Source organism: Pagrus pagrus, assembly GCF_965226575.1.
Source record: "Pagrus pagrus genome assembly, chromosome: 1".
Taxonomy (NCBI): domain Eukaryota; kingdom Metazoa; phylum Chordata; class Actinopteri; order Spariformes; family Sparidae; genus Pagrus; species Pagrus pagrus.
The window spans coordinates 8,186,143-8,210,910 of record NC_140185.1 but is presented as its reverse complement, the minus strand read 5'-3'; the positions used below and the strand labels follow the sequence as shown (position 1 = coordinate 8,210,910).

The 24,768-nt window shown below is 42.1% G+C and overlaps 2 protein-coding genes across 3 annotated transcripts; both read right to left on the bottom strand.

Moving 5' to 3' along the window:
• Positions 1-233: 233 nt before the first annotated feature.
• lrp3 (low density lipoprotein receptor-related protein 3) lies at positions 234-13,112 on the bottom strand. Of its 2 annotated transcripts, none has more exons than XM_084352015.1 (7): positions 12,888-13,112; positions 9,492-9,630; positions 9,159-9,364; positions 6,047-6,663; positions 5,396-5,868; positions 5,114-5,246; positions 234-4,722 (listed from the first exon to the last, which is right to left on the bottom strand). In XM_084352015.1, exons 1-7 carry the CDS (start codon positions 12,946-12,948, stop codon positions 3,862-3,864), a joined length of 2,490 nt encoding a protein of 829 aa, XP_084208141.1. In that variant the 5' UTR covers positions 12,949-13,112; the 3' UTR covers positions 234-3,861. The 2 variants fall into 2 exon arrangements, with proteins under 2 accessions (XP_084208141.1, XP_084208142.1); XM_084352016.1 differs by having other exon boundaries at positions 9,492-9,627.
• A 2,340-nt stretch (positions 13,113-15,452) lies between these two features.
• dnaja2a (DnaJ heat shock protein family (Hsp40) member A2a) lies at positions 15,453-24,581 on the bottom strand. Its single transcript, XM_084358046.1, has 9 exons — positions 24,343-24,581; positions 22,950-23,009; positions 21,563-21,792; positions 21,324-21,404; positions 21,076-21,209; positions 20,776-20,972; positions 17,943-18,087; positions 17,201-17,328; positions 15,453-16,628 (listed from the first exon to the last, which is right to left on the bottom strand). The coding sequence occupies exons 1-9, from the start codon at positions 24,418-24,420 to the stop codon at positions 16,440-16,442; spliced, it is 1,242 nt and encodes a 413-aa protein (XP_084214172.1). The 5' UTR covers positions 24,421-24,581; the 3' UTR covers positions 15,453-16,439.
• Positions 24,582-24,768: the final 187 nt, after the last annotated feature.

The following is a 24,768-nucleotide window of genomic DNA, read 5'->3' as shown; positions in this document are numbered from 1 at the left end:
GAGTGGGTGTTGTGTCCTCAATTGCATCTCCTGACTCTCCTGACTTCACCTCAATAGAAAGCTGCAAGTGCAAAATAAGTAAACACTGTCACTACATGAAGTGAATCAACAGCTTGCCATCAGCATTGTTGTAGTAGTAGTAGTAGTAGTACTGGAAATAGTATTTTGATACAAAAAGAAAACTTGTGATACAGCTTATATTTTGTACACGGGGAAAAAAAATCAGTAAATGATAAAGAGCTTTAAGTTTATTAATTGCAGGCACAGGTAAACAATGAATGATACGCACAAGTCTGTACAGAGTTTTGATCAGCAAACCCCACAATGTCAGGGTGACCTTTTCTCTTTCAGCTCAGAATATACAAATATAGTTCTCAAAATGAGTTAAATGCTTTTATACAAATAGTATATGCTGACTTCAGCCTTTAACGGGGAAGAAGCTTCAAAATCAAACAGCAAGGAGAGGGGATGCCATGTTCAGACAACCTGGTTCAGTCGTATTTTACTTTTCAATCACCTTAATCCAGTGTATTTACCTGTGTGCTAACCCACTTAAAAGTCCAGTTATTACTCAGTCACTGGGATAAATTGAAAAGGGTTTGTGTACATCAGAGTGAATAAATGCAAAGCAAAAAAACACGGACAAAACAATTTGGAAGATGCTGACTTGGCTCTTACCAGCAGTTTATTACAACACCCAGGGTACAGTACGGAAAACCCTGGTCCTGGCTAACCGATATTAAACCATCACCATAATCACGTAGCACCCGATGTGACACAATTACATACTAAGAATGAAAACTGCAATATGTTACCGCATCATTTTCATTTGTCGGCTGCACTTTGAAAATGATGAAAGCAATGAATGTCACCAAGACAAACTAATAAATACACTGGATTAAGGTTGCTGAAAAGCAAATGATCTTCCTCAACTCCCCTGCCATAATAATCCCAGAGATTCCTGACTAAGTAGTGCACTACAGCTCAGTTGTACCAACCACGTCACATCATCCAGACACACAGACAAATCTAATCTCTTCAAACATGTAAACCTCAGCCCTGATCCATGAAACCTTCCATGATATTTACAAGAGTGAGCAGAAACCATTAAGGCATTTTTCAACACACACACAGTGCACTGTACAAAGCAAGTAAGGACATACATTCTGCAAATGAGGACAAAAGGCTTTTAACATGTAGTAAACCAGTTTAAAAAAAACAACTGAAAAATAATAAGAAAACTGATTTTTTTCTCCACATCTCAAGGAAAGGTGAGGAAATCTGAACAGATCATTAGGCGGGAATTAGTTGTGAGGGGGTACGGACACATCTCTAATGGCACATAACATGTAGCAGCCATTCATGACAAAACTTCTATAAGAAGGAAGCACATGAGGGTAGCATGGCACATTCAGATCACTTAAAAGAATAACAGCAAGAAAAAACAAACGATAAAACCAACCAGCATTTGGCTTCTGGGCATTTCTCATTAACTCCCTGTCTGCACTGGTAACCTGACTTTACTGTTCAGTATCGATATCCTGCAGTAAACGAGGCAGAAATCCACTGATTTCACAATAAATGAGAGTGATACATTCTTTAGAAGTCCAACAGTGATTAGTAAAGGGTCACCAGTATCTTAGAGAGACAAGCTTTATAAAAACATTAGAGATAGGCGAGCAGGTACAGTCAAAGTCAATGTTCATCAAGGCAGAGAGAGAAATATAAAGTAGAACCAGTACAGGTCTCCATTGAAGACTGAAAAATAGAGGTCTTTGTTTTAACATCCTGTTGTAGAAAATCCCTCAACATAGATATGAATTTCCAAAGGAATCAACCCGCAATTCAGACGTCTGCAGGGAGCAGTGTTCAGTCAGCAGTGCTGCAGAGGTACTGCCGCGATGAAGAGGACTCAACAAAAAATCATTATTCTGAGGTGAAGAGTCTTCCCAACATTTCCTGGACAGTCACATAAATTCTTCACAGCACTGAATGGAAATCGGACATACCGACATAGAGGCAGTCCAGTTCATTCAAGTGAGGAAAGGCTTCCTTGAGAGGACAGTTTGGGTTTGATTGAGGAGGACGAGGGGCTGAGCAGAGTTACAGGCAATTTACTTGCTAAACTCACTACCTCAGTTACCATCCAAGTTTGGCTTTTTAAAACTATTGATATATTAATAAGAAAATGCTGAATTTAAAAATCTATTTGCAACAACTCCCAAAACATAATGTAAAGGTTCTTCATGTTTCTTAAAGAGGAACAGCACTGGGAACAAACAGTATAGGATAAATAAATACTGACAAGGGTTTGGCATGATTGAACCGCTGCATGATTAAGTGTAAAAGGAATATTTTGACATTTTTGGGGAACAGACTTAATTGCCCATTGGCTTAGGTCTATTAGCATTGCTTAGCACAAAGACTGAAAACAGGTGGAAACAACTAGCCTGGCTCTGTCTGAAAGTAACAAATATGTGCAAACCAGCACCTCTGCAGCTCTTAAACTACCCTCAGATGAAGCCAGACTAGCAGTTTCATCCTTTTTCCAGTCATTGTGCCAAGCTAAGCTAAGCTAAACTGACTGGCTGCTGGGTTTAGCCTTACATTTTACGGACAGATATAAGGGTGGTTTCAATATTCTCACCTCTCCACCAGAAAGCAAATGAGAACATTTGACAAAATTTGTTTTGTTTTATTTAAAAGGTAAGTCTGGTCATATTTTCTTATTTTCTTATTGTGAACAAATCCCATGAGACGACCAAAACCAACAGTATTAATTAAATACTAATACTAAAATATATTAAAAGTATTAATTTTACAAGTATCGTCTGTGTAGCATGATATATCTTATTGCTCTGTGTTATAGAGCTCTGTTGTTGTCCAAAAACTATTAAAAACACATCAATTGAGTGAAATGTTAAATCACCATTTACATGGGCACTGTAGTTTATTTTGACTCAATCTATTGTACATCATCCTACTGCTACAAATAACTATGTATTGTACCAAATGTGTATTGCAGAAAATAGTCCTTACAAAAGCAATATTTAATCCTAAAAAACCCTCAGTAACCCGATGTTTTGGGAAATGATTTAGCCTTCTAAAATATGAAGGTATATACCCAGGGTTGTAAAGCTGAAAATCATAGAGAGATGAACAACTGGAACATTTGGCTTTGGCCTTTCATATGATCTGTTGACAGTAAAGAAAATATTAAATATTGACAGCTTTACTACAGCCAACTATGACCTTCTGAAAATGTCATACAATAACAATAGTGACACCACCTGGTAAAGTGGTAATAAGACAGAGCAGGGGACCATTCAGATAAATTCAGATGTGATCGCTTCATAGGCTTCTTGGTTCACAGTATATAGCGGTGCATAATGGCTCTGGGTAACAACACAAAGGCTGCTTTGGCATTGTAAGAAACTGTTGCCAATATTGTATTTGTACTGGTGGCCAGAATTGAGTTTGATTATCTGGAACAAACTCATAATGAGCTTGTGTCCAAACAGTTTTATAGGGGCTGTCTGTTTGTTTTTAATTGTGGGAGTCAACATTAAGCTCCTGTTTGACAAAGAGATTTACTGTATGACACAGACCATAAGCACAACCAACGCTGGTTTTATTAATCTTAGCAAAAGACCGCAGTTGCATAATTTTTATGCATTCAACGGTCTGAATGGCCATGCGCTAATTATATTTTACTGTACCTCCTCAATGTGGTGGGCTATGGTACGGGTCTCACCTCTGGGTCTGTTAGGGACACAATTCAAGGACACTTTAGCAGAGCAGATATTGCTGACAGCAGGTTTCAATAGACTGAGGAGAAGGAGAGTTATCTTCCTAAACTCTTCAGCATGGCGTCGTCTCCCTCCCTGAATCTCCCCCCTCATCACTGAAGGTCCCGCTGAACCTGCACAGTCTGCTCTTGCCCTCCCTCCTCCTCTCATCCCTGCTTCTTATTTCCCTGCTTGGCACTTCCACAGTAAAGTGACATTCCCTGTCCTCTGCTTTTAGAGAAGAAGATGAGGGTTCAGAAGGTGAAGTCACCTCCAGCCCCTGGAAGGGAGGGTGGGGTGTAGATGTCAGGGAGCTGTTGGGTAAAACAGGGGGTGAGATAGGGGACAAGGGCCCCAAGGGGGAGTAACGTCTCAAGGAAACACCCTTTAGGTTCACAGCGAGCTCCAGAACCAGTTTCCTAGATGCCCGCGGCTGGCACAGGGGTATGGAGGCTTCCTGGGGAGTGGTAGGGGGTCCGCTATGGGTTGAAGAGTCACTCTGAACAGGAGTGTGGGGCTCAGATTCTGGAGCCCTGCTGCTTTCCCTACTGACAGGCGACAGTTCCTCGTCCTCTGACGGAAAGGACACTGGTGACGCAGGGCTCTCGGGTGTGCAGGGCTGCAGGTCCATGCTGGCTGAGCAGCAGGAACCTGCAACTGCATTAACCTCATCCCCGGGCCCTGCTCCAGACCGGGCCCTTGCCTGGGGACCTTGCACACCCACTGTTCGGTAGCTGTGGAGCCCTAATGTTATCTGTGTCGGCCCGGGGGTGTCGAGCAGGGGGGCGTGGCCTCTGGCTCGCACTGCACTGTGGAACAGGCGACTCCACAGATGGCCGAGGCGGCGACGAGAGGAGGAGGAGTTGGTGCGTCGTGTTGAGTGACGTCTGATCTGTCTGCGCATCGCCAACCGCAGGTTCTGTAACACGGAGGCCTGGAGGAGGGGGAGGGCACAGACAGGGAGACACAGTTAGACAAGTTTAGACAGTGAAATTATTTGTAGTAAAGGGCAAGTAAAAATTGATTTGGAGTAGATATCTGACCCACTTGCCCAACTGGACAAGTTAAAAAACTGACAATTGGTAGTGATAATGTAAACACATTTATGTACTATAGCCTTTGCCTGAATGCACAGATAGGCCTATTGCTTATGCACGGACAGAATTTTTTTGCTAGCACAGAATTGCAGTTCAGAAAGAGATATTGTCTGCCAGGATGGTACCACTACTGCTATTGCAAAAACTAATTGGTCACACCTGTTTACACAAATCCTTTGTTTCAGGAAAATAAGGCCCAGAGTGTATTACTGTTTGTGAATGCAGTACCTGGGTGGGGTTGTATACAGGGAAATCCTCCACCGGGGGGATGAGACCCTGGGCGATTAGCTGACCATAGGAGGGGGGAGCCTCTCTTTGAACAAAGTCGGCCTCAATGCGAGTCATCTGAGTCTCAAAAGCTCTGCAGGGGAGAGAGAACGAGGACAACAAGGAGGAAGAGAAAACAGAAAACAATGAAGTAATGTAGATAGAATAAGCAATTTTAAGGTGATTAGGAAAACGCCTTAGTTAAAGAAAAAAAGAAAAAGAAAGACTGAGTTGTGTTCCCACCTGTACTCTCTGTTCCTGAGCGAGTGGAGTTTGAGGGCACAGCCCAGTGCAATGACCAGCAGGAGGCTGCAGACCAGACTGCCAATCAGAGCCGCTGTGATCACCTTCCGGGGCACCGCTGCCAGGCAGTCCCTCTCATCGCTCCCGTCTAAGCAGTCCTCCTGGCCGTCACACCGCCACGTCTCAAAGATGCACAAGTTAGTCCCGCAGTGGAAGTTTCCAGGCTGGCAGTCGTAGCAGTTCTTCTCGTCAGACCCATCCGGACACCTCTTCTGGTTGTTGCAGCGCTCAGATGCTGGGTAGCACACTCCAGTACCACCCTCGCAAGGAAACTCTCCGTCAGGGCACGTCGGGCAGGCCTCCTCGTCGCGGCCTGATGGGCAATGCCAGTAGCCGTCGCAGCGTTGGCGTTCAGAGTAGCAGCCCTGATCGCTGCCACAGGGACGCTCGCCAGGAAAACAGTACCCTTTGACCTAGAGTGACGGAGGAGATATATACATAACTGTCTAGACGCTGAAACAGCTTGTTCTTTACACCTACAGAACAGCTTGTCTTGTCTTTCAACCATACAAATCAGAAACATGTTGATTCCCTAGGAAAGGTAGAAATAGTGAAAGGGAGCCATAGGAAGACATCTGAAGACATCTGTACCTGATATGTGGCGTTGAAGCCGTGTCCAGGGCTGTGAGGCTGGGCCATGTACAAAACACTCATCTGCCCCCGGCTCGACTCCAGCAGCGCCGGACGCCTGTTGTTATGATAGGACAACACCTGTAAGAGGTGCTCTGCCCGCTGCAGCAGGCCGTCATACACATGCAGCGAGTCTCCGGGCCCCAGCCGCAGGTCCAGCTGCAGCACGATGGGCTTGGGGTCCTGGGTGTCCAGCAACCAGGAACATCTCAGCTCTGCCGCGGCGCTCCTGTTTGGCCGGAAAAAATCTGGGGAAGCAAATGAGCCATAGAAATTCCCCAGACGTTTGCCACACGTGGTGTCCGGGCAGCCCAGCTCGTCAGTGCCGTCATGACAGTCACGGGCTCCGTTGCAGCGCAGGGCGGTGGGCAGACAACGGGTGGACTGGGCCTCGGTGCACGGGAGGGAGCCGAAGGGGCAGAGGCCAGGCTGGGCATCGGTGGGGGGAGGGGAGCAGCCGCGTTCATCTGTGGCGTCGCCACATTCATCCTGACTGTTGCACTTCCAGGAGCGAGGAAGACACTTCCCATTCCCACACAGGAATTCATCTGACTGACAGCTGCTCTGACCCAGGTGACCTGCAGAAAGAATAAACAGACAGACTGCAACACCAGCGAAGAACACTCAAGAACAAGATGCTGACACAACACAAAGCGACATGCTGGCATTTAGCTGAGTGCAACAACAGAAAACGTTCTCACTCCAAGATCACACTGTGGCTGCAACTGATGATTATTGTCATAGTTGATCAGTCTTCCAGGTTTAGCCTCTGGAGTGTCATCATCATAATTTCCCAAAACCCACTAATGTATTCTTCTTTTGTCCAACCAACAGTCCAAAACCCAAAGACTCGTCATTAACTGTCATAAATGTCGAAGAAAAGCAGAAAATCCTCACATTTAAGAAAAAATGTCTAAAACTATTAATCACATATCAAAATAGTTGGTGGTTAACTTTCAATCAACTAATCATTGCAGCTCAAGATCACAACCAACCAAGAGCGATCTTTGTAATATACAACTGTAATTAGTTATTAGTGACAGAAATATACATATACAGTTTTCCTAGACAAATGCACTTCAGTGTCACCACTGTAAGGCCAATCACTGCCCAACTGGTCTAGTTGTCTTCACAGCACAGTCTGGCAGCTTATGGTCACTCATTAATTTTTGATTTTAATAATCCATTTTGATATAAATCCTGATCCAGGCCACAGTTGTAATTTGCTGGGCCATACTGAAAGCCAGAAAAACACATTTGTTTCAAGAAAAAAGCTGCAGGCATCTTAAATTATTAATTATGTAATATTGTAAAGCAAAACAACAACAAAAAAATGTCTGTATTCTGTATAATATTGTACCTGTGACCTGGAGTGCTTAATAAAGGTGGTACAGGCTAAGGCTGTAGTCACCCCGATGAGCCTGGAGCAGTTCGGGATGTTTAAGACTGGATCTGTACACCCCTCACATTAACAGATAATCTGGGTTGAGCATTAAACCTGCCTGATACTCCACAGCATGGAGCATAATCAGTCAGCTCATAGTGGCCCAAAAACTTCACACATATCTTCACATTCTGAGAGGAGAGTTGAGCAAGCAGACCAACAATGTCTGGTGACTGGGTAACAAGGACTTCAACTAATGATTATTTTCATTTTGATTTATCTGTTTATTATTATCCCTTGATTAAGTGATAGGTTGTTTAGTCGATCAGTGTTTCCCAAAAGATGCCGTCTTCAAATGTTTTGTTTTGTCATTAACCCGAAAATATTCAGTTTACTGTCAGAAGAGTAAAGAAAAGGACTCAATCTGATTAATCAATGTAATTATTGTTGATTAATTCAATAGTTGACAACAACGAAGGTTATAACGTTATGCATAGAAATATGAGATTTCTATGCAACATGACAGGAATAAAAGTTAAAATGACCCTCTGGTATGGGCTGTTGGTGGCTGTTGCTGGGAAATATGACATTATTAGCGATAACACTCAAAGCTCTGTTGATTTTGTTTATCTTTATGGACCATTTTATGATCTATATTTCAAATCAGATTAGATTTTAATTGCCATTTGCCCAGGTACAGGGCAGGACAGGTACACTGGAATTCATGTCCTTGTCTCCCAGAGCTTATAACAAGAAAGTCAAAGTAAGACAAGTAAACACAAAAAAAGGTGGTACAGGCTAAGGCTGTAGTCACCCCGATGAGCCTGGAGCAGTTCGGGATGTTTAAGACTGGATCTGTACACCCCTCACATTAACAGATAATCTGGGTTGAGCATTAAACCTGCCTGATACTCCACAGCATGGAGCATAATCAGTCAGCTCATAGTGGCCCAAAAACTTCACACATATCTTCACATTCTGAGAGGAGAGTTGAGCAAGCAGACCAACAATGTCTGGTGACTGGGTAACAAGGACTTCAACTAATGATTATTTTCATTTTGATTTATCTGTTTATTATTATCCCTTGATTAAGTGATAGGTTGTTTAGTCGATCAGTGTTTCCCAAAAGATGCCGTCTTCAAATGTTTTGTTTTGTCATTAACCCGAAAATATTCAGTTTACTGTCAGAAGAGTAAAGAAAAGGACTCAATCTGATTAATCAATGTAATTATTGTTGATTAATTCAATAGTTGACAACAACGAAGGTTATAACGTTATGCATAGAAATATGAGATTTCTATGCAACATGACAGGAATAAAAGTTAAAATGACCCTCTGGTATGGGCTGTTGGTGGCTGTTGCTGGGAAATATGACATTATTAGTGATAACACTCAAAGCTCTGTTGATTTTGTTTATCTTTATGGACCATTTTATGATCTATATTTCAAATCAGATTAGATTTTAATTGCCATTTGCCCAGGTACAGGGCAGGACAGGTACACTGGAATTCATGTCCGTGTCTCCCAGAGCTTATAACAAGAAAGTCAAAGTAAGACAAGTAAACACAAAAAAAGTAGAAAAATATACACTTAAAAAAACATTTAAAAAACTCATTAATTTTAATAGAATGTCTTGCACATTAAAGAATGGACAAAAGATGACCTCATAACCTCCCTCGTCCGGCTTACCTCTGATGTAGGAGAGGCGGAAGCCCTGTGCTTGCCCCGAGCTGTTGGCCTGAGAGTGGAAATAGAGCCAAACGCGTCCTCTGGTGGAGATGAAGGGTGGAGGCAGGACGGAGCCGCACAGCCTGGATTCCCCGTTCCACGCAGGAGTCAGCAGGAGCCAATCTCCCAAACAACTCCCTGACTCAGCCACGTCGAAGTTACGGAAACTAGGGCAGAACGGAGGATGTCAGGTGCTTTCAGGACAGCTTCCATGTGTATGTACAGTGTTTGTGTTTGTGTGTGTGCGCATGTGCGTGCGTGCGTGCGTGCGTGTGTGTGTATGAGGGCTTCTACCTGATGGTAATGACCTCTCCCTGACCTCCCTGGATGTGCCAGCTGCAGTTGACTCCAGAGGGGTAGTTTAAAGGCCAGGAGGGACTGTAGATCACACCCCTCCGCTCTGTATGGACCTCCACCCGCTCACTGCAGCCTGCTGGGTAACAAAAGAGACGGAGGGAGATGGGAACAAACGCATTAGTGATGTCAGTCTCTGCAGTCCTATTTCAGATGTTGATAGATCACCAACAAAACACGTTATAACCTTCGTAGCTCTGAACTAGGAACTCTGACAGTTCACAGCTTTCCAGCATTAATGCATTTAGAGATGTCGCCAAATTTCAGCAACATTTTATCCTGATCTTTTGTCTCTGACCAGTGCTAAAACTTTTAAAGAAAGCCTCACACGACAAATGACCTTAGTGCTTTCCAGAGGAGCTCTGTGCTGATCACATGGGGCCTGAAACAGAAGCAGCAGCAGTCAAACTGGCAGCCAAGGCAACAGCATCGCCTGCTGCCATCACACCATTGCTCCAGGGAACAACACACAGTGAGAGGTGGCCAAGGGGAGCACCAGGAATAACACACAGAGCTCTGTGTAGAGAGCAGCCAATGAATCCCATTGTTCTGTGAGAAGTAAAGGCATCAGGATCATGGTTAGATTTCTGAAGTTCGAAAAAAGGAAGAGGAGAGTGAGGTGCTACTGACTTAAATTGTAACGTAAATGAAAAATCCACAGGAAGGACTTCATTCTGGCTCTTATATAAACCTACTTAATGTTTAATCATCTTATTACTGCCTAATGGCACAGCAGGAATGAAACACACGCAAGAAGAAGCTGTCTAACAAGCCTCTTAATTACCAGAACCACAGAGACAGAACATTAACTGAACTGCTCGACGATGATCATCCAACATCGTCACACAGCAGTGAGTCGGCTCACTTTTGCTGAGTGTGTGTGTTTGTTTCTTTCGTGATGAGTCAGTAAAGTAAGCTAGAGTGAAACAAGGAGGTGGGGAGGAGGAATAATTTAGAGCTCAGTGATGGATATCGACTACCAAGACATGGCTTGCTTAGCACACACACAAACACAGACGCACACACACGAAACTGTACCGAACCACACAGTCAGGGAAGTAGAGCTGCACAGTGCTGCTGTTTGGTGCAGCGTGTTTCCGATCACCGTCAATAGAATTAATCATTTATATTTTTCTATGATCATTAATTCAACTGCAGTTTCCTCTGAATCAAAATCAAGCTCAAACTCAAAGTGCCAGCTTGGACGAGTCGGCATGGAGTAAAATCTCCAGGGTGTTCTGAAAAGTGAATTCACCCATTTTTAGTTTCTTCATGTTTAGATGTAGCATTGGAGGCTAAATGGGGTTAGTGTTTATTTAACTTCTGTATTCATGTATTGTGCTGCCAAGATGTCTACTGAAGTTAGCATGCTAACCAGCTAGCCCCGGCGGTTGGCTAGCTAATTGGACCGCTAGCTACAGGGCTAAGTGAGCTAACAAGGTAACAGCAGCTACAGTTAGCAGCAGGTAGCAGTTACTCTGGTGATATGCTGACCCCTATTTGTTTGTAGTATGATTTAAACTGGAAGCCAATTCTTACATATTGCATGTATTCTTTAAATAAAAGTACAGAGATATTAACGGCAAAATATGTCGAAAGGTGTCATAAGTAAAGTACTCTTGCAGATGCAAATGGTCCATGAAAGCGATATTATCATATATGACATTATTCGATTGTTAATAATGATACAGCACTGCAGAAGCAGCATTTTGCTATTGTAGATGGTCGAGGTAGTGCTAACTAGCCTCCACCAAAGAGACATTTCTCATCAGGGCGTTTCATCTTTGACAATGCATCGCATTTTAAAAAGCTTGTCATCTTTTTAAGGTGAAATCTTTAAACTCAGAAATAATAGAGTAAAAAGGTAAATACAGTTGTGAAAACAGATTTGTAGTGGAGTAGTGCACTATAGTAACATAAGCAAGAAAAAAAATACAAGGCGCTCAAAATTGAAGAAATGTACCAAGTTAAATCCCACCAGTGGTAACAGAGCGTACCTGACAGAGGAACAGGTGGATTAAGTCGGTTTTAGATTTCATTTTGCTGTGCTAGATTTAAGCCCTTCAATTTTTTATCCATGTTGTTTTTCAGAAACAAAATTTAATCTCCTGGATCTCTGAAGCGTCTCTAGAAATGTTTTGAAAAAAAGAGAAATTGGTCAGGTTTACTTCTTTCTCAGTTATACAGCTCTACAGCTGGTTAGAATGGTGTGTGTGTGTGTGTGTGTGTGTGTGTGTGTGTGTGTGTGTGTGTGTGGTGTGTGTCTCTGTGTGGTGTGTGTGCTCGTGACTTTGATCTTTGCAGTACTTTTATGTGCGAAAAGGAGCCTGGTCAAACAAGTACAGACATGTGTTTTGAGATAGTGTGTGACAACTTGTTCTTGAGGTCTCTCCCTTCCTGCCCACACACACACACACACACACACACACACACACACTTGTTTATACTTTGGGGGATATAACATAGACATACATTCACTTCCTGGAGACTTAACCTAATCATAACCTTAACCATAATGCATATTTGCTTAACCCAAACCTTACCCTCATCTTAAACCAAGTCTTCACCCTCAAACATAATAATTTACATTATGGGGACTTGCATTTTGTCCCTACAAGAAAAGAGGGTCCCCACAATGTCTACACAGATTAATGTCCCCACAACGTCGGTAATACACGTCCACACACACCTCTCAAATCTGAAAGTGTTTGACCTGTCTGATGGTCTGGCAGCCTCCTCCTTTCTTCGCATGCCAATAAAGTGCAGGATATGATAATAGAGAGAGGGGGGAGGGGAGGGGGGAGGAGAGAAGAAGAGGGATTGACTGGCTGCAGAGAAGCAGTGATGTAATGCTGATAGCAGCATCACATTTGTAAAAGAGCATCCATGTTTCCACACTGACCCTGATCATTTACCCACCACAGATCAATAACCCCCAGCAGGTTTCTGCAGCATGATAGCCTCATCTTCTCACTGCAGCCGATCACAGCAATGAAAACACTTTGTCTTCATCTATCAGATCACTTTATCAGGAGTGACACAGGGGACAGCAGCGAGCAATAACATCCTCTCCCGTTCGGGTGTGAACATCACGTTTCATAGAGGAGCTCTGCGCTGATGTTAGAGATATCAGAAGCTTTTTTGAACTACAAAATCTCCAATGATGACAAACACGCAAACGACCACCAACATCAAATCTACTCACTGAATTTATTGATACTTTAAATCTCTGTCATGCGATCACATTTCCCCAAGCAGGATTAACTACACAGACAGATGTGTGCACAGATTTCCATGTAAACATTACAGCAGTGTGGGTGCATTGTTGTTTCTCACCTGCACACAGCAGAGCAGAGCGGAACCACAGCAGTCCGAGCAGCAGCTCCGTCAGTCCCATGGTCCGGCCGCCGGGGACTCTGCTCTGCTATTATCTCGGACACGATCTCCACGGTTCGCTCGACATCTGTGTCCAACAAAGCCCCGACATCTGCTTTCAGACCAGACAGCCCGTGAGCACAAAAAGCTCCTCACTGTGAAAAGGCATTGTGTCCTTTGCAGCGAGCCAAGAAACAAGGGTCAAGCTAGCCGCAGCGAGCCACACGGTTTCCGGTCACTCTCTTCAAAATAAAAGACATGTTTAATCATTAAGGTGTAGCATTTTGAGCATCACTCAACATTTTCAATAAGGAGTACATTATGAGATCCATAAACCCGTATTCAAGTGGTAAAGTATACATGTAAATTTCATAGTTGGGATAGTTATTTTAGTTAACTTGTACTTGTAGTTTTTATACTTTTACTAAAGTAAATTGCTTTTGATGCTTCAGACACTTTTTGTATAGGTTACTTTCACTTTTTGCAAAGTAATATTTTAACACAATATCTTTTACTCACACATGCACATTTTATTAATGTATTAAACTACCAGTTTTAAATTTCAAATATTTCAGCTATGTATGATTGGGTCTCTCTAGCTTTAGGTTACAACACATTCATGCATGGTGTTATGGCTGTGTAGGATGTTTTGTTTAAGATAAAACACATCGCACTTTTGATGTCTTATTTTGAAGGCACATCTATCTGACTTCCGCCCGTCTTTGGGCCCACTGTGGTGGGCTTGCCGCATCTAACAGGACAAAGTGGTCCATATTATTCTTTGTTTATATGTCTTCTTCCTTCCTCACACCCGCAGTGAATGTAACGAACAGTTGAATATAAGCGGCACACATCGTCCTGGAGTACAGGTTACATCATAAGCAGCGTCTGAGTGTTGAATGAGGAATACATCCATGATACGGTTGCTTCATGATTTTCTTCAGCCAGTCCCTCCATTGTAGTCTCCAGATCCTTGCTTCAGGAGGTTGTGTCACCGCCCCCGTGTGGTCAGATGGGTGTACTGCAAACCTCTCAGACCGTCAAATACAGTAGATTTACATTAAATTTCAACATTTTCACATAAACCATGAAGCACGTGTGTAGAGGTGGAAAATAGTGATAGTCTCACTTTAATCTGTGTTACATGGAGCGATTCAGTCTGTCTTTAAATACGTCCAACAGTCACACGTGATGTAATGTCGTGACGCGAAGTCAAAAGGCACCGCTGGGATTCGAACCCAGGATCTCCTGTTTACTAGACAGGCGCTTTAACCAACTAAGCCACGGCGCCGGTGAACTTCGACGGGGAAATAGGCGTTTATGAAGAGTGTCGTCCAGGATGACTTCACGTTTCAGTGATGTGACGTTAATACTCGAAGTCATTTGATTTGCGCTTTCAAACTGTGTTAATATTTGCTGACAACAGCGAGATCTCTGTTGAAGCTCCGGTTTCCTCAGGCACACATCCCCAATGAAAATATGGTCGACAAATAGCTCATGGCTGTTCTTTTTAACTTATTCTTGTTTTTATTTCAATGTATACATTCATTCAAATACATTTATTTTATTTTTAACTTTTATTTTAGTATGATTTTACTATTTAATTGCATTTGTTTTAATCTCATCTAATTTAATCCGATTCCATTTCACATTCAGACAGACCACTCACCTCACAACCAAATCACTGAAAACGGTGTATCTAGCAGTAAAAGTGTAAAATGGGTGTTCTCTCAGTCCCTCAGTAAAAGTTGCTCTCAGCAGATTTATGAATAGACCTCTGAAGAGTGAACTCTTCCCCTGAGCATTCAGAGCAGAGCCTTTAAGTGAGTGAAGACAGTTTATTGATCTTGAGTTTAGGGCCCCACTTCATGTTCCTTTGATTTGTCTAGTCTTGTGTCTTCTATTCTGTTGATTTTGCTTGTTTTTGTGAATAACTATTGAGGTTTAAATTAAACATTGTTACCCTCAGCTGATCAATTTACTCTTGTCTGAGTATGCTGGAAAATATAAAGGGGCAAATAAACCAAACTACCAGCATGACTAGTACAAACCACCTCAGGCAAGTGGAAAATATGTGTAAACCTATGCAAATTTCATGTAAAAGAACAGAAGCAGACTTGTAAAGTAATGAAATAAAACAACTTACAATATAGGCAAAGAATAAACTCTGTCATAGGGATGTGGTGATTGTGTGTCTCGCCCTCGCCTGATCTCAACAAAACACACCAGTGTATTGTTCGAGTCTTTTCCATTGACTCAGACTGCGTTGAGGATGTGTGATCTCATCCACTTTAACCGGGGTCTGACTAATGATAGAAACTTTTGAGTAAGGACATGGATCTAAAATGAGCGTCATGGCATTTTGGTCAGGTGGTACTTGCTGTCAACAGTTATTGGAAATGGTTCTCAATTGATGCTGACTGCATCTGTTGATGGGCTTGACTATTTAAAATAACCAGGAATATTTTGATTTATTTTTGTGCTTAATATTGAGAATGAAGAAAAAACAAGGCGTCACACAGTACATGATATTTCAACAATTTATTCAACAACTTCATAGACATTTTCTTAGGAAGTGTGCTGCTTTATTTGATGTTTTGATAAGTGCGGGAACCAAAGCTTTTTACATGCACATGGTCTCAGCACAGATACAAGGCTATACATTTGTCATTTCACTTGTCTTTTTTCTTTTTTTGGAAATCACACAGCTTTGAATACAGCAGCTGATGAAGCTTACCAACAACCAGTTCAATGATATACACAATAACCAATTTTCGGTTTCAATTAAAATATAAAGAAAGAAAAAATGAGTAAAAACCTACAAAGAAAAGGAAGCTGTAAAAATCAGACAAGTCCTACGAATGGCGCTGAGTGGATGAATCCAAGAGTCCAAGGATCTGCACGTCACATAGCTCAGCTGCTTTGTATGCACATCGGTTAGTTTTTTAAATTAATAATTGTAAATACTATGAAAACAAAATGCAAGTCACACACTCAGCAAACAAGAAACATTCCTGTCTTCAACTGATCTGGAGCTCCCATTAGCGGAGGGGAATGGACTTCAACAAGGGTGAAGAGAAGTAGATGGGTGCGGGGTTCACCTTGAACACCAGATCATAATCCTACATGGCGTGGCGTTCACTGGAGCAACCTTTAGTTTTGATACATCTTAAATACTTAATATGACTTCTACCTGAAGTTGCTGTTTAAAGTGTCTAAAATCTGATTCAGGTGCAGTGCAGAGTCTTCGGCTGCCCCAGTGCGAGTCCCTCGGACAAAGATCAAAATAATCACAGCACACAGGTCAATGACAATCAATAACTGCAGGTGCAATGATTCAATGTGTTTATTTGATCTGTGTCTGAGGAATTACCATGCCTATTCACTCTCACCTACATCCTTGTTTACTCTGCAACTCAAACATTTTCTCCCCAAGCAGAACATGGGTCGTGTGTGTGTGTGTGTGTGTGTGTTTGTGTGTGTGTGTTTGAGTGAGAGCATCTGCCTAAGAGACTACTGGTGGGCACACTGTACCCCCGGCCCGTGGTGGCCACCCTCTTCATCGGAGCTGTCGTTGTAAGCCTCTCTGCGGCCGCCCGACGACGAGCTCTGGCTGACGTCATAATCCTGCAGGTCGACCTCCTCTGTGTCTCCAGTGATGATGGGCGGCTCCGACCGTGAGGGCAGCATGTCCTCCAGCTCCTACGAGTGGAAAACATTCATCATAATGCAGCTTTAACAGGCATCCTCACAGTTTCTAACCACGCTGTAGTGTCAAACAGTTGTGAGAACACGAGTGCAGTAGCGGTTATTGATGAAGAAAAAAAATCAACTCCATTCAGAGGACTAAATCTTCAGGGAGAAAAGAGGTGCCACTGTGTGAATGCAAACTTGTGCTCACGCAGTAAGTAACCCATTTATGGCCACAATAGCTCTAATCCCTCAGTGGAATTACTGGTATAAATATAGCTGCAAATTCTTAGTTGTGGAGGTCTAAACCTTCTCATTAAAAGTGTGAAAAGTACAGTGAGATTACCCACTTTCATTGATCTACACTGTAACACAGTTACATATTCCTATACAGTACCAATAAATTCATGTTATGGCTTAATTATTTTCTTTGTATGTTACTTGTTCGTTGTCATTTGACCAATAAGGCTCACTGTACATTCTTCACGATACCTGGAACACTGGCATATAGAGCAAATGTGTATTTTCATCGTAATCTACCAATTAATTCCAGAAGATGATACACAACGAGTAACATGTCATACCACAAGTTTCTCAGGGCTGATCCAGTTGTTGTTGGGGAACTGGACATCAAACTTGACATACAGATCTCCCTTTTCAAAAGGGTTTCGGTACTGTGGCATGCCCTCTCCTCGCACCACCCTGACTGAGCCTGGAAAAGAAACATCATGTTAAAAAAAAATCCAGGTTTATTCACCATTTACTTTTATAAAATGTCAGACTTCCTACAGACTAAAACTTTTTCATGCAGCACACTGCATTATATCCGATTCCACAACTATCAGTATAGAGTCACTGTCAATGGAGGATAGAAACCTAAAGGTGGAAGAGGGACATGTTTGGTAACGTCTTTCCAGAACTTTCACTGAGGATGTTGATGACCTGACTGTCCCCTCATTTACCAAGAACTGTGTCCTTGTCTCAGCAACACTGAAACTGCTTAGTGCCTTCTAAATGTGCCTTGTTGTTTTCTGTTCAGCAGGAGTCCACCGTGTGGCCATTTTACATTTACACTAAACACAAAAGTGTAAGTTGAATCCGTATGATGTCTTTGTGGTGAGGCAGAATACATTCTCTGCACACACTCTTATACTTAGTCTGGAGGTCTGGTTTGGTGTGAGAGCTTGTCAATGTAACACATGCCTTTGTCCTGCAACTACGCCATCACAGCTTTTTCCTTCCTGGTTTAAATGTCATAAATCTTTTCCTGCTCAAACACTGTTAAAAACTGAGAAGAGAAAAAGATTCAGTATCAATAGTGCTAACCTGGTTCAATGACTTTGCCAGCAGGATACTTCACAACGATCTGTCTTCCATCTAAGTGTTTCAGCATAAACTGGAAGCCACACAACGCCTCCACCAGCCCGATCTTGTGGTTCATGAACAGGTCGTTTCCGTCTCGCCTGAATGTCTGACAAAAAGCGAGAAAAGGTAGTTAGAATATGTTGGTTAATAAACTTTTTATTAACTTGGAGACATCATGGATAATTCATCTTAGTCAAAGCCTAAACATATCCTTCACATCGTATGTTAGTTAAAGAACAAAGTAATTAAATGACTCAACAGTTGACAAACCCACAGTCTGAGTGGAAAATTCACTTGCCTGTCAGCACAACAATCGCTTGCACTTCATTTTTCATTGCTGACTTCCTACCTTATTTCCATGTATTAATCAGAGGAGTGGCATGTCAGATAGTACTTGTCAGTGTTATGTTTTTGATGTAGCCTGCTGTAGAAATCTATTTTGCTTCCAGCAAGCACTCACTAACATCACTAACAGACACCTCCTGGGAGATACAGCCAGGGGCATTGCTACAGCTTAGCCTGCTGTTCCAGTTCAGCCAAATTTTACATCGTCAGAGGCAACCAAGCTGGTAAGAGTGTGCATTCACTGCTGAGGAAACCTAAAAAAGACTAACCGTTCAAATCTAGCTGTGACAATTGAGTCTCAACCACCGTACAGTAGGTGCACAATAAAAAATTACGTATCATTAATTAAATAACACTTTAAACACTGTTTAGTTTGACTCTGTTTGATATAATTCAGGTGAGGACAATAGGAAGACCTGGTTATTGTCACACTATCTTTAATTCCTGCTAACAAAAAGTTGTGTCTCAGGCCATTATCATAGTCAAGAATCAAGAAAAGCCCAACAACTCATCAATGTCATGCCTCTCAAGTATACTTGGGGCGCTGTTAGCAAGGAAATCCCAGTAAAACCCCGCAGCTAACACGTGCATAAGTTTCAGTACTACTTTCACTTCAACCTATAAAACAGCATGTAAAACTTTAGGTACAAACTTAGGTATGTTATGTAGATCTTAGTGTGAGACAAGCCAGTCAAGATGTGTTGATGGGCCTGCCCTCAGATCAGCTATAAACATACACCTGTCTTAATCAACACCCAATTCAACAGTAAAGCACAGCTAGCCTGAAGATTCCTGATTTCTAAGACATCTAATCACCACCCTCTAGTTTGCCAGTGCTCATTTGACTAATGTGCTGTGTTGTATGAATGCAAACACCATTCAAAATCATATATATATATATATATATATATATATATATATATATATATATATATATATATATATATATATATGAAAAGGCACTGGATGCAACAACAGACTATATTCTGTGTTACATCTAAATCAAAGAGATGCTATAGGCTGGCCAATATTCATCATGACCACTAGCGTGATTCCTTGTCTTAAATTAGTACAGTGTAGTATTATGTACAGCTCTGCAGCTCTGACAGCACAGTACTGTCAACACAATCTGTTTCTCACTCAGAGAGTCGAGAGGCATGAAGCACCACCAGCTGGACCTGATTGCTGTGACAACCTGCTCAATTAACTCAGGAACCATGTCGCACAAAGTGTATATCACTGATTTTTCAGTACTATTCAACTCACATATGGGCGTATCTTCTTGGACAGGTGGCACAGTGCAGTGAGTTTTGTGATATTAAATGAACAAAATCAAAAATAACAACAAAAAAACAGACCAAAATAACAAAACAAATACAGACCTAATTCCCAATGCACTGATAAACAGGTCAGCAGTGCACTAGCCCAGAGTTAGCCAATGCACTGCATATCATTCCTCTAAACACTGCAGTTAAAGAAACCATCAATTCATCCCCAGAGGGACGGGATGCAGCCAAAATGTAAGGCTGAAAGCAAGGAAACACAATGGTCAGGTAGCCTGTCTGCTTTACTGCCTAGTGTTAATTTTAACGATCCATCACAACATGCCAAATTCTTCCAACGCAGCTACACTGAGCTCACAAATAGTCCTCAGGAGGAGATTCCATCAATGTGAATTGTATTTCCCATCTATATCTAAAGCCACACATACACTCATTAAACTGCCTAAACTGGACTGAGATAACAAAAATAAAATCTGGCACACAAAGCAAGAACACAATGCATCAGAAGGACAAGGCAAAGCTAAATAACAAGAATAGTAGACGACAGCTGTCAAATAGCATGCACAGACCATGATGTGATCTCAGTAAGCTGTTAGAGTTTGGCATTTACCATGAAGCAGCTGCGAGAATTGATGAGCCGTATTCACTGATGGTAATAAAGCTTTGGTTAGTAAGGTTGCATTATTATAAATCTGCAATTGCACATCTTTAGCTGCTTTTCTGTCTAATAAGGTTTTCCACCAGGCATCTCTTTAATACGAACACTAAAACAAATACTTAAACTTTGTTTCTATGCCTTTAAGATGGTGATTTCTATTTTTGTAGGAATAGCCCGTCAAGAAAAATGATGCACATTCCAAACTGATTGTAGGGATTTGTTACATCATATGAAACAACTTCACTCCTGCACAGTTTGTTGTACAGCACATGTACAAGGTAATGTAGGATGTGGTGGCCAGGTGAGGGAAGTTTGCACAGATTTGGTGTCACCTTTTCATGGGCAGCAATAATTAGTATCTGACACATAAAACTATGATATAAGCAAAACTGTGTCCTAAGCAATAGAAAATAAATCAATTCCCTTTATGACACAGAGTCCATGCCAAGAAAATAGAGGTCAGGTGACGAGGGGTAAGGCTTCAGTATTGGGGGACTGGCCCACGTACCTCATTATCTTTTTCCTGCAAGACAAGGACTATATCACCAGGCTCGACGCCAGGTGCCTGATCAGCCTCCCCTCCAAAAGTTATTTTCTGCCCGTGCTTCATGCCCTTGTCCACGTGTACCTCCAGAATCTTCACCTCCTTCACCACTTTCTTGCCCTCGCATTTTTTACAGCGGTCTTTCTCGCTGATAACTTCGCCTGGAGTGGGTTAGAGAAACGACAAGGTGAGGGGTCTGTGCAGGCCAAGCCACAACCATACACAGAAGAATCACTTGACAGTTTACATCACTGAGCCGCTTACCTTCTCCGTTACAATCAGTACACACAGACTGCATCTGTTGGACCATCCCTGGGGCCAGCTGTCTTATCATGATGCGCATACCACGCCCCCTACATGTTGTACATTTTTGTACAGCGCCCGTCTTGCCTCCCTGCCTGCAAACACAGAGATTGATTCATTGTTAGAAACCTGGGAGATGTTAACATGATTAACTAGACAACACTGCAATCAACGAAATAATCATGGATACATCAATGTGGACAACTTACCCGTTACAAGTGCTACACAGTACATTCTTGCTAAGTTGTAGTTTAGTTGTTTTCCCATTATAAAGGTCCTCCAGTGACACCCTGTAGAAAAAGAGTGGTGTTTAGATACTAGACAGAGGAGTTGGACTCTGATCACATGTGCTGAACATCAAGAACATTTTAACTCATTTCAATACAAATTTGTGCAAATAAGAACGTATAAACATTTAACTCAAGCAGCCTACGTGTGAATGTCTTACTTGAGTGGGTGGACCATGTCCTCTCCTCTCCTCCGGCCTCCATTCCTAGAGCGACTCCCTTGGCCACCCATGAATCCAAAGAGTCCACCACCAAAGATGTGGGAGAAGATATCATCCATCCCTGGGCCACCCCCACCTCCTTCCCGCAAGCCTTGTTCTCCATAGCGGTCATAAAGTTCCTTCTTTTCAGGGTTGGTCAGCACCTCATAGGCAAAACTGATTTCTTTGAACTATGGAGGACAGAAAACAAAGATGTAACAAGATGCCTTGAAGGAACACTGCAGCCACACAGCAGATCAACAGTACTTTAACCACAGGGCATACATAAAACAGCAACTGACTCAGTGATGCTACAGAGTTGAATCGGCACCTCTCTCACATCGTCTTGTCACAAAGTCAATGACGATGACGCGGGTAGTAAGTCAGTCTTAATTTCCTGAAGTTGTAATTTCCTGTTGCCAACATTGTGATTCCCTGCCGAGAAATGGCACTGTGCCATATGGAGAATGATGGAAGAGCTGCACTTAATTCCTAACGTTCCTGCTATTAAAAAATTCAACACTGTAAGATAACGACAGTATTATGTGGAGCGTCAGGGGGTCTGTGATAATGTTTTAGAGCCTCTCATGAAATTTAACTGCATGTTCAAAAAAACTAGAAAGAAAAGAAAAGAAATAAGAAATAATGGTAGAAACCAATACCAAGACTTTAGCCTGATTGCAAGAAACAAAGAAAAAACTGTCAGCACTACAGAATATGTAAAGTTTACAAACACTAGGCATTTCTGCTCCACATTGTGGCTGTTTTTATTTATTTATGTATCTGAATGAATACTTTTTTACACACTGCACTACATCACAGTCCACCGTTAACAATACCAAACATGGAGTTGTAATTTACAACCTGGCCACCCAGCAATTTTTCAATACTGCACATTACAAATTATATAATAACACCTTAAAGATATCTTATGAGAAAGACAATGCTCGGGAGGGACAACGCTTTGGTTCCAATCACCCCCATAAACTACTGAAGCCTCACACAGTCATGGGTCAAACATATCATTACCTCCGTTTTCGCATAATAGAGTAAAAAGTTTTTGTTTTCTCGAGATCACAAGATATTTATGCCATTATTACAAAGTTACAAATGTCGTTTTCCCTACATGATCACATATTTTCCTCGAGATCTCAAGGAAACAAACTGTGTTAATGTCACGGTTGGCTTCTGTAATAAACATCAGTGGCCATACATACCACCCTAACCAGTAACTCTTGTTTGCTCTCCATTTGCATTTAGACAGAAACACCCATCCCCTCTCAACACACCTATGACGAGTAACTTTAGTGAAAACGTGAAACAGAGGGGACCTTCACAGATGTCTTACCTTGTCACCAGCATTTGGGTTCTTGTCAGGGTGGTATTCTTTTGCCAGTTTCCGGTATGCCTAGGAGTACAGAAAAGAGAGACCATGACCTTGCATCATTGTAATTGTACACCGGCATGACTCAAACACACAATTTACCAAGGAACCATGTCTGCTGTTAACGTAATCACATGTGCCTCTCTGACGAAACCAGATGTTACAACCGGCAAGACACCAGCTACCTGTGATGGCGCAACGCTTGTAAATAACGTGGAGTTTGGGTTTAATGATTGCTGAGAAGCTAACTGTCTCATTCTCCTAAATTGACCACGGAATTACACACCAGTTTACCACCATTTACACCCATCAACACAATTTTGAGATCAAAAAAATGGCAGCTCCAAAATGTCTGACATATTAATCGCTAGCTAACGTTTAGGTAAACGTGCGTGAGCTAATTAGCATATCTTGCTAATAGCAGATAGCGCTGCCATAACGCTACCGAAAGAGACAAGCGCTCTCCATTCCGTCAAATAAAGTAACATAAGAGACTGGGAATAGAGATGACTATAGCTGGTTATGCACAACAAAAGACGTGTAACCTTAGAGGCATAACTAGGCAAGCTCACAAGGGTATGGTTATATCGGCACACTGTGGATCGTCAGCTAGCCAATGTTAGCGCAGACTGTGTTTCTCAATGTAACTTGATGTTTAGCATTAACGTGTGTCGTATGCTGCCTCCAGAAAAAAATGACACATTCAGGCCCCACCGCAATGATGCCGTTAAAACATAATCCCTCTTATTGACAAGCGTTAACATATCTGTCCGGCCGAATTGAAACAGGTAAGCCAAATTAAGCTATTCATAAGATCAAAACATCTATCAACTTCTTATGATTATTTTGTCACACCCATAAGACAAAAGTGCGTCTGTCAGGTCGCTAGCTGTTTATGGATTCCAGCGTTTGATAAACCCCAACTAACTTGTTACCTTTTTCCAGCACCTTCGATGGGCTTCAGTTTGCTAGCTGTATGTCAAACACCTGAGCTAAAGCTAACGTGAGGTCAATCACTTGATTCGTAACGTCACAAGCTAGTGTTGAGTTAACGCAACCTCGTTTTTGTTAATGTTGCCCACTTAAACGGTTTAAGACACAAGAACGATTGTCTCTAGCTTAATACCATTAAAAAAACACTACAATTTACAAAACCCATCGTTAGTCGTTACATTCGCATCGCCAGACGAACATCCAGGCCAGTTAGCATGCTAACAGGCTAGTCCAACTCACAGCTAACATTAGCTAGCGGCGCATAGCAACGCATTTCCGGATTGAAGACATTTTAACACTTATAAACTCTAAGCAGACATGTAATGTAATTTCGTAGTCTGTTGATACTCTCTTGTGTCATTACCTTCTTCAGCTCATTTTCTGTTGCGGATGGAGATACTCCGAGAATGTCGTATAGTTTTGTATCGACAACAGTCGCCATGGTGTTGCTGTGGATGTTGCTTCAGCAGGGAGCTGGATGGACAAAGAGACGGAGCCGGTGGAAAATGTTTTGCTCGCCTGGTGTCTCAGTTTCCGGAAAGTGCGCACTGTGTGTCCGCTGCTGCCTCCAGGCTGCTGGTGTGATGAATGACTGCTCGTCTGAAACAGGCGCACCACCACACGATTTATAGACTACGACTTAAAAAACTCATCAATAGGAAAAAACTCATCTTTATATATACAGTATGTGTAAATAGGTTAGCATACTCCTTAATAAACAGTTAGGTGAGGTCAGTTCAATGATACAGTCCATCATTTTAGTAACATGACAGTAACATCTAAAGTAACT

What these genes read in the sequence shown, in the direction of transcription:
- dnaja2a (XM_084358046.1), bottom strand. Translation starts at nt 24,420, where the DNA reads ATGGCGACTGTTGTCGATACAAAACTATACGACATTCTCGGAGTATCT. An exon ending in ACCCAAATGCTGGTGACAAG is followed by an intron (nt 21,793 to 22,949) that starts GTAAGACATCTG and finishes TGTCCTCCATAG; the next exon opens with TTCAAAGAAATCAGTTTTGC. An exon ending in TGCAGGAAAAAGATAATGAG is followed by an intron (nt 18,088 to 20,775) that starts GTACGTGGGCCA and finishes GCTTTTTGTCAG; the next exon opens with ACATTCAGGCGAGACGGAAA.
- lrp3 (XM_084352015.1), bottom strand. Translation starts at nt 12,948, where the DNA reads ATGGGACTGACGGAGCTGCTGCTCGGACTGCTGTGGTTCCGCTCTGCT. An exon ending in GGAGAGGTCATTACCATCAG is followed by an intron (nt 9,365 to 9,491) that starts GTAGAAGCCCTC and finishes GTTCTGCCCTAG; the next exon opens with TTTCCGTAACTTCGACGTGG. An exon ending in CTCAGGAACAGAGAGTACAG is followed by an intron (nt 5,247 to 5,395) that starts GTGGGAACACAA and finishes TCTCCCCTGCAG; the next exon opens with AGCTTTTGAGACTCAGATGA.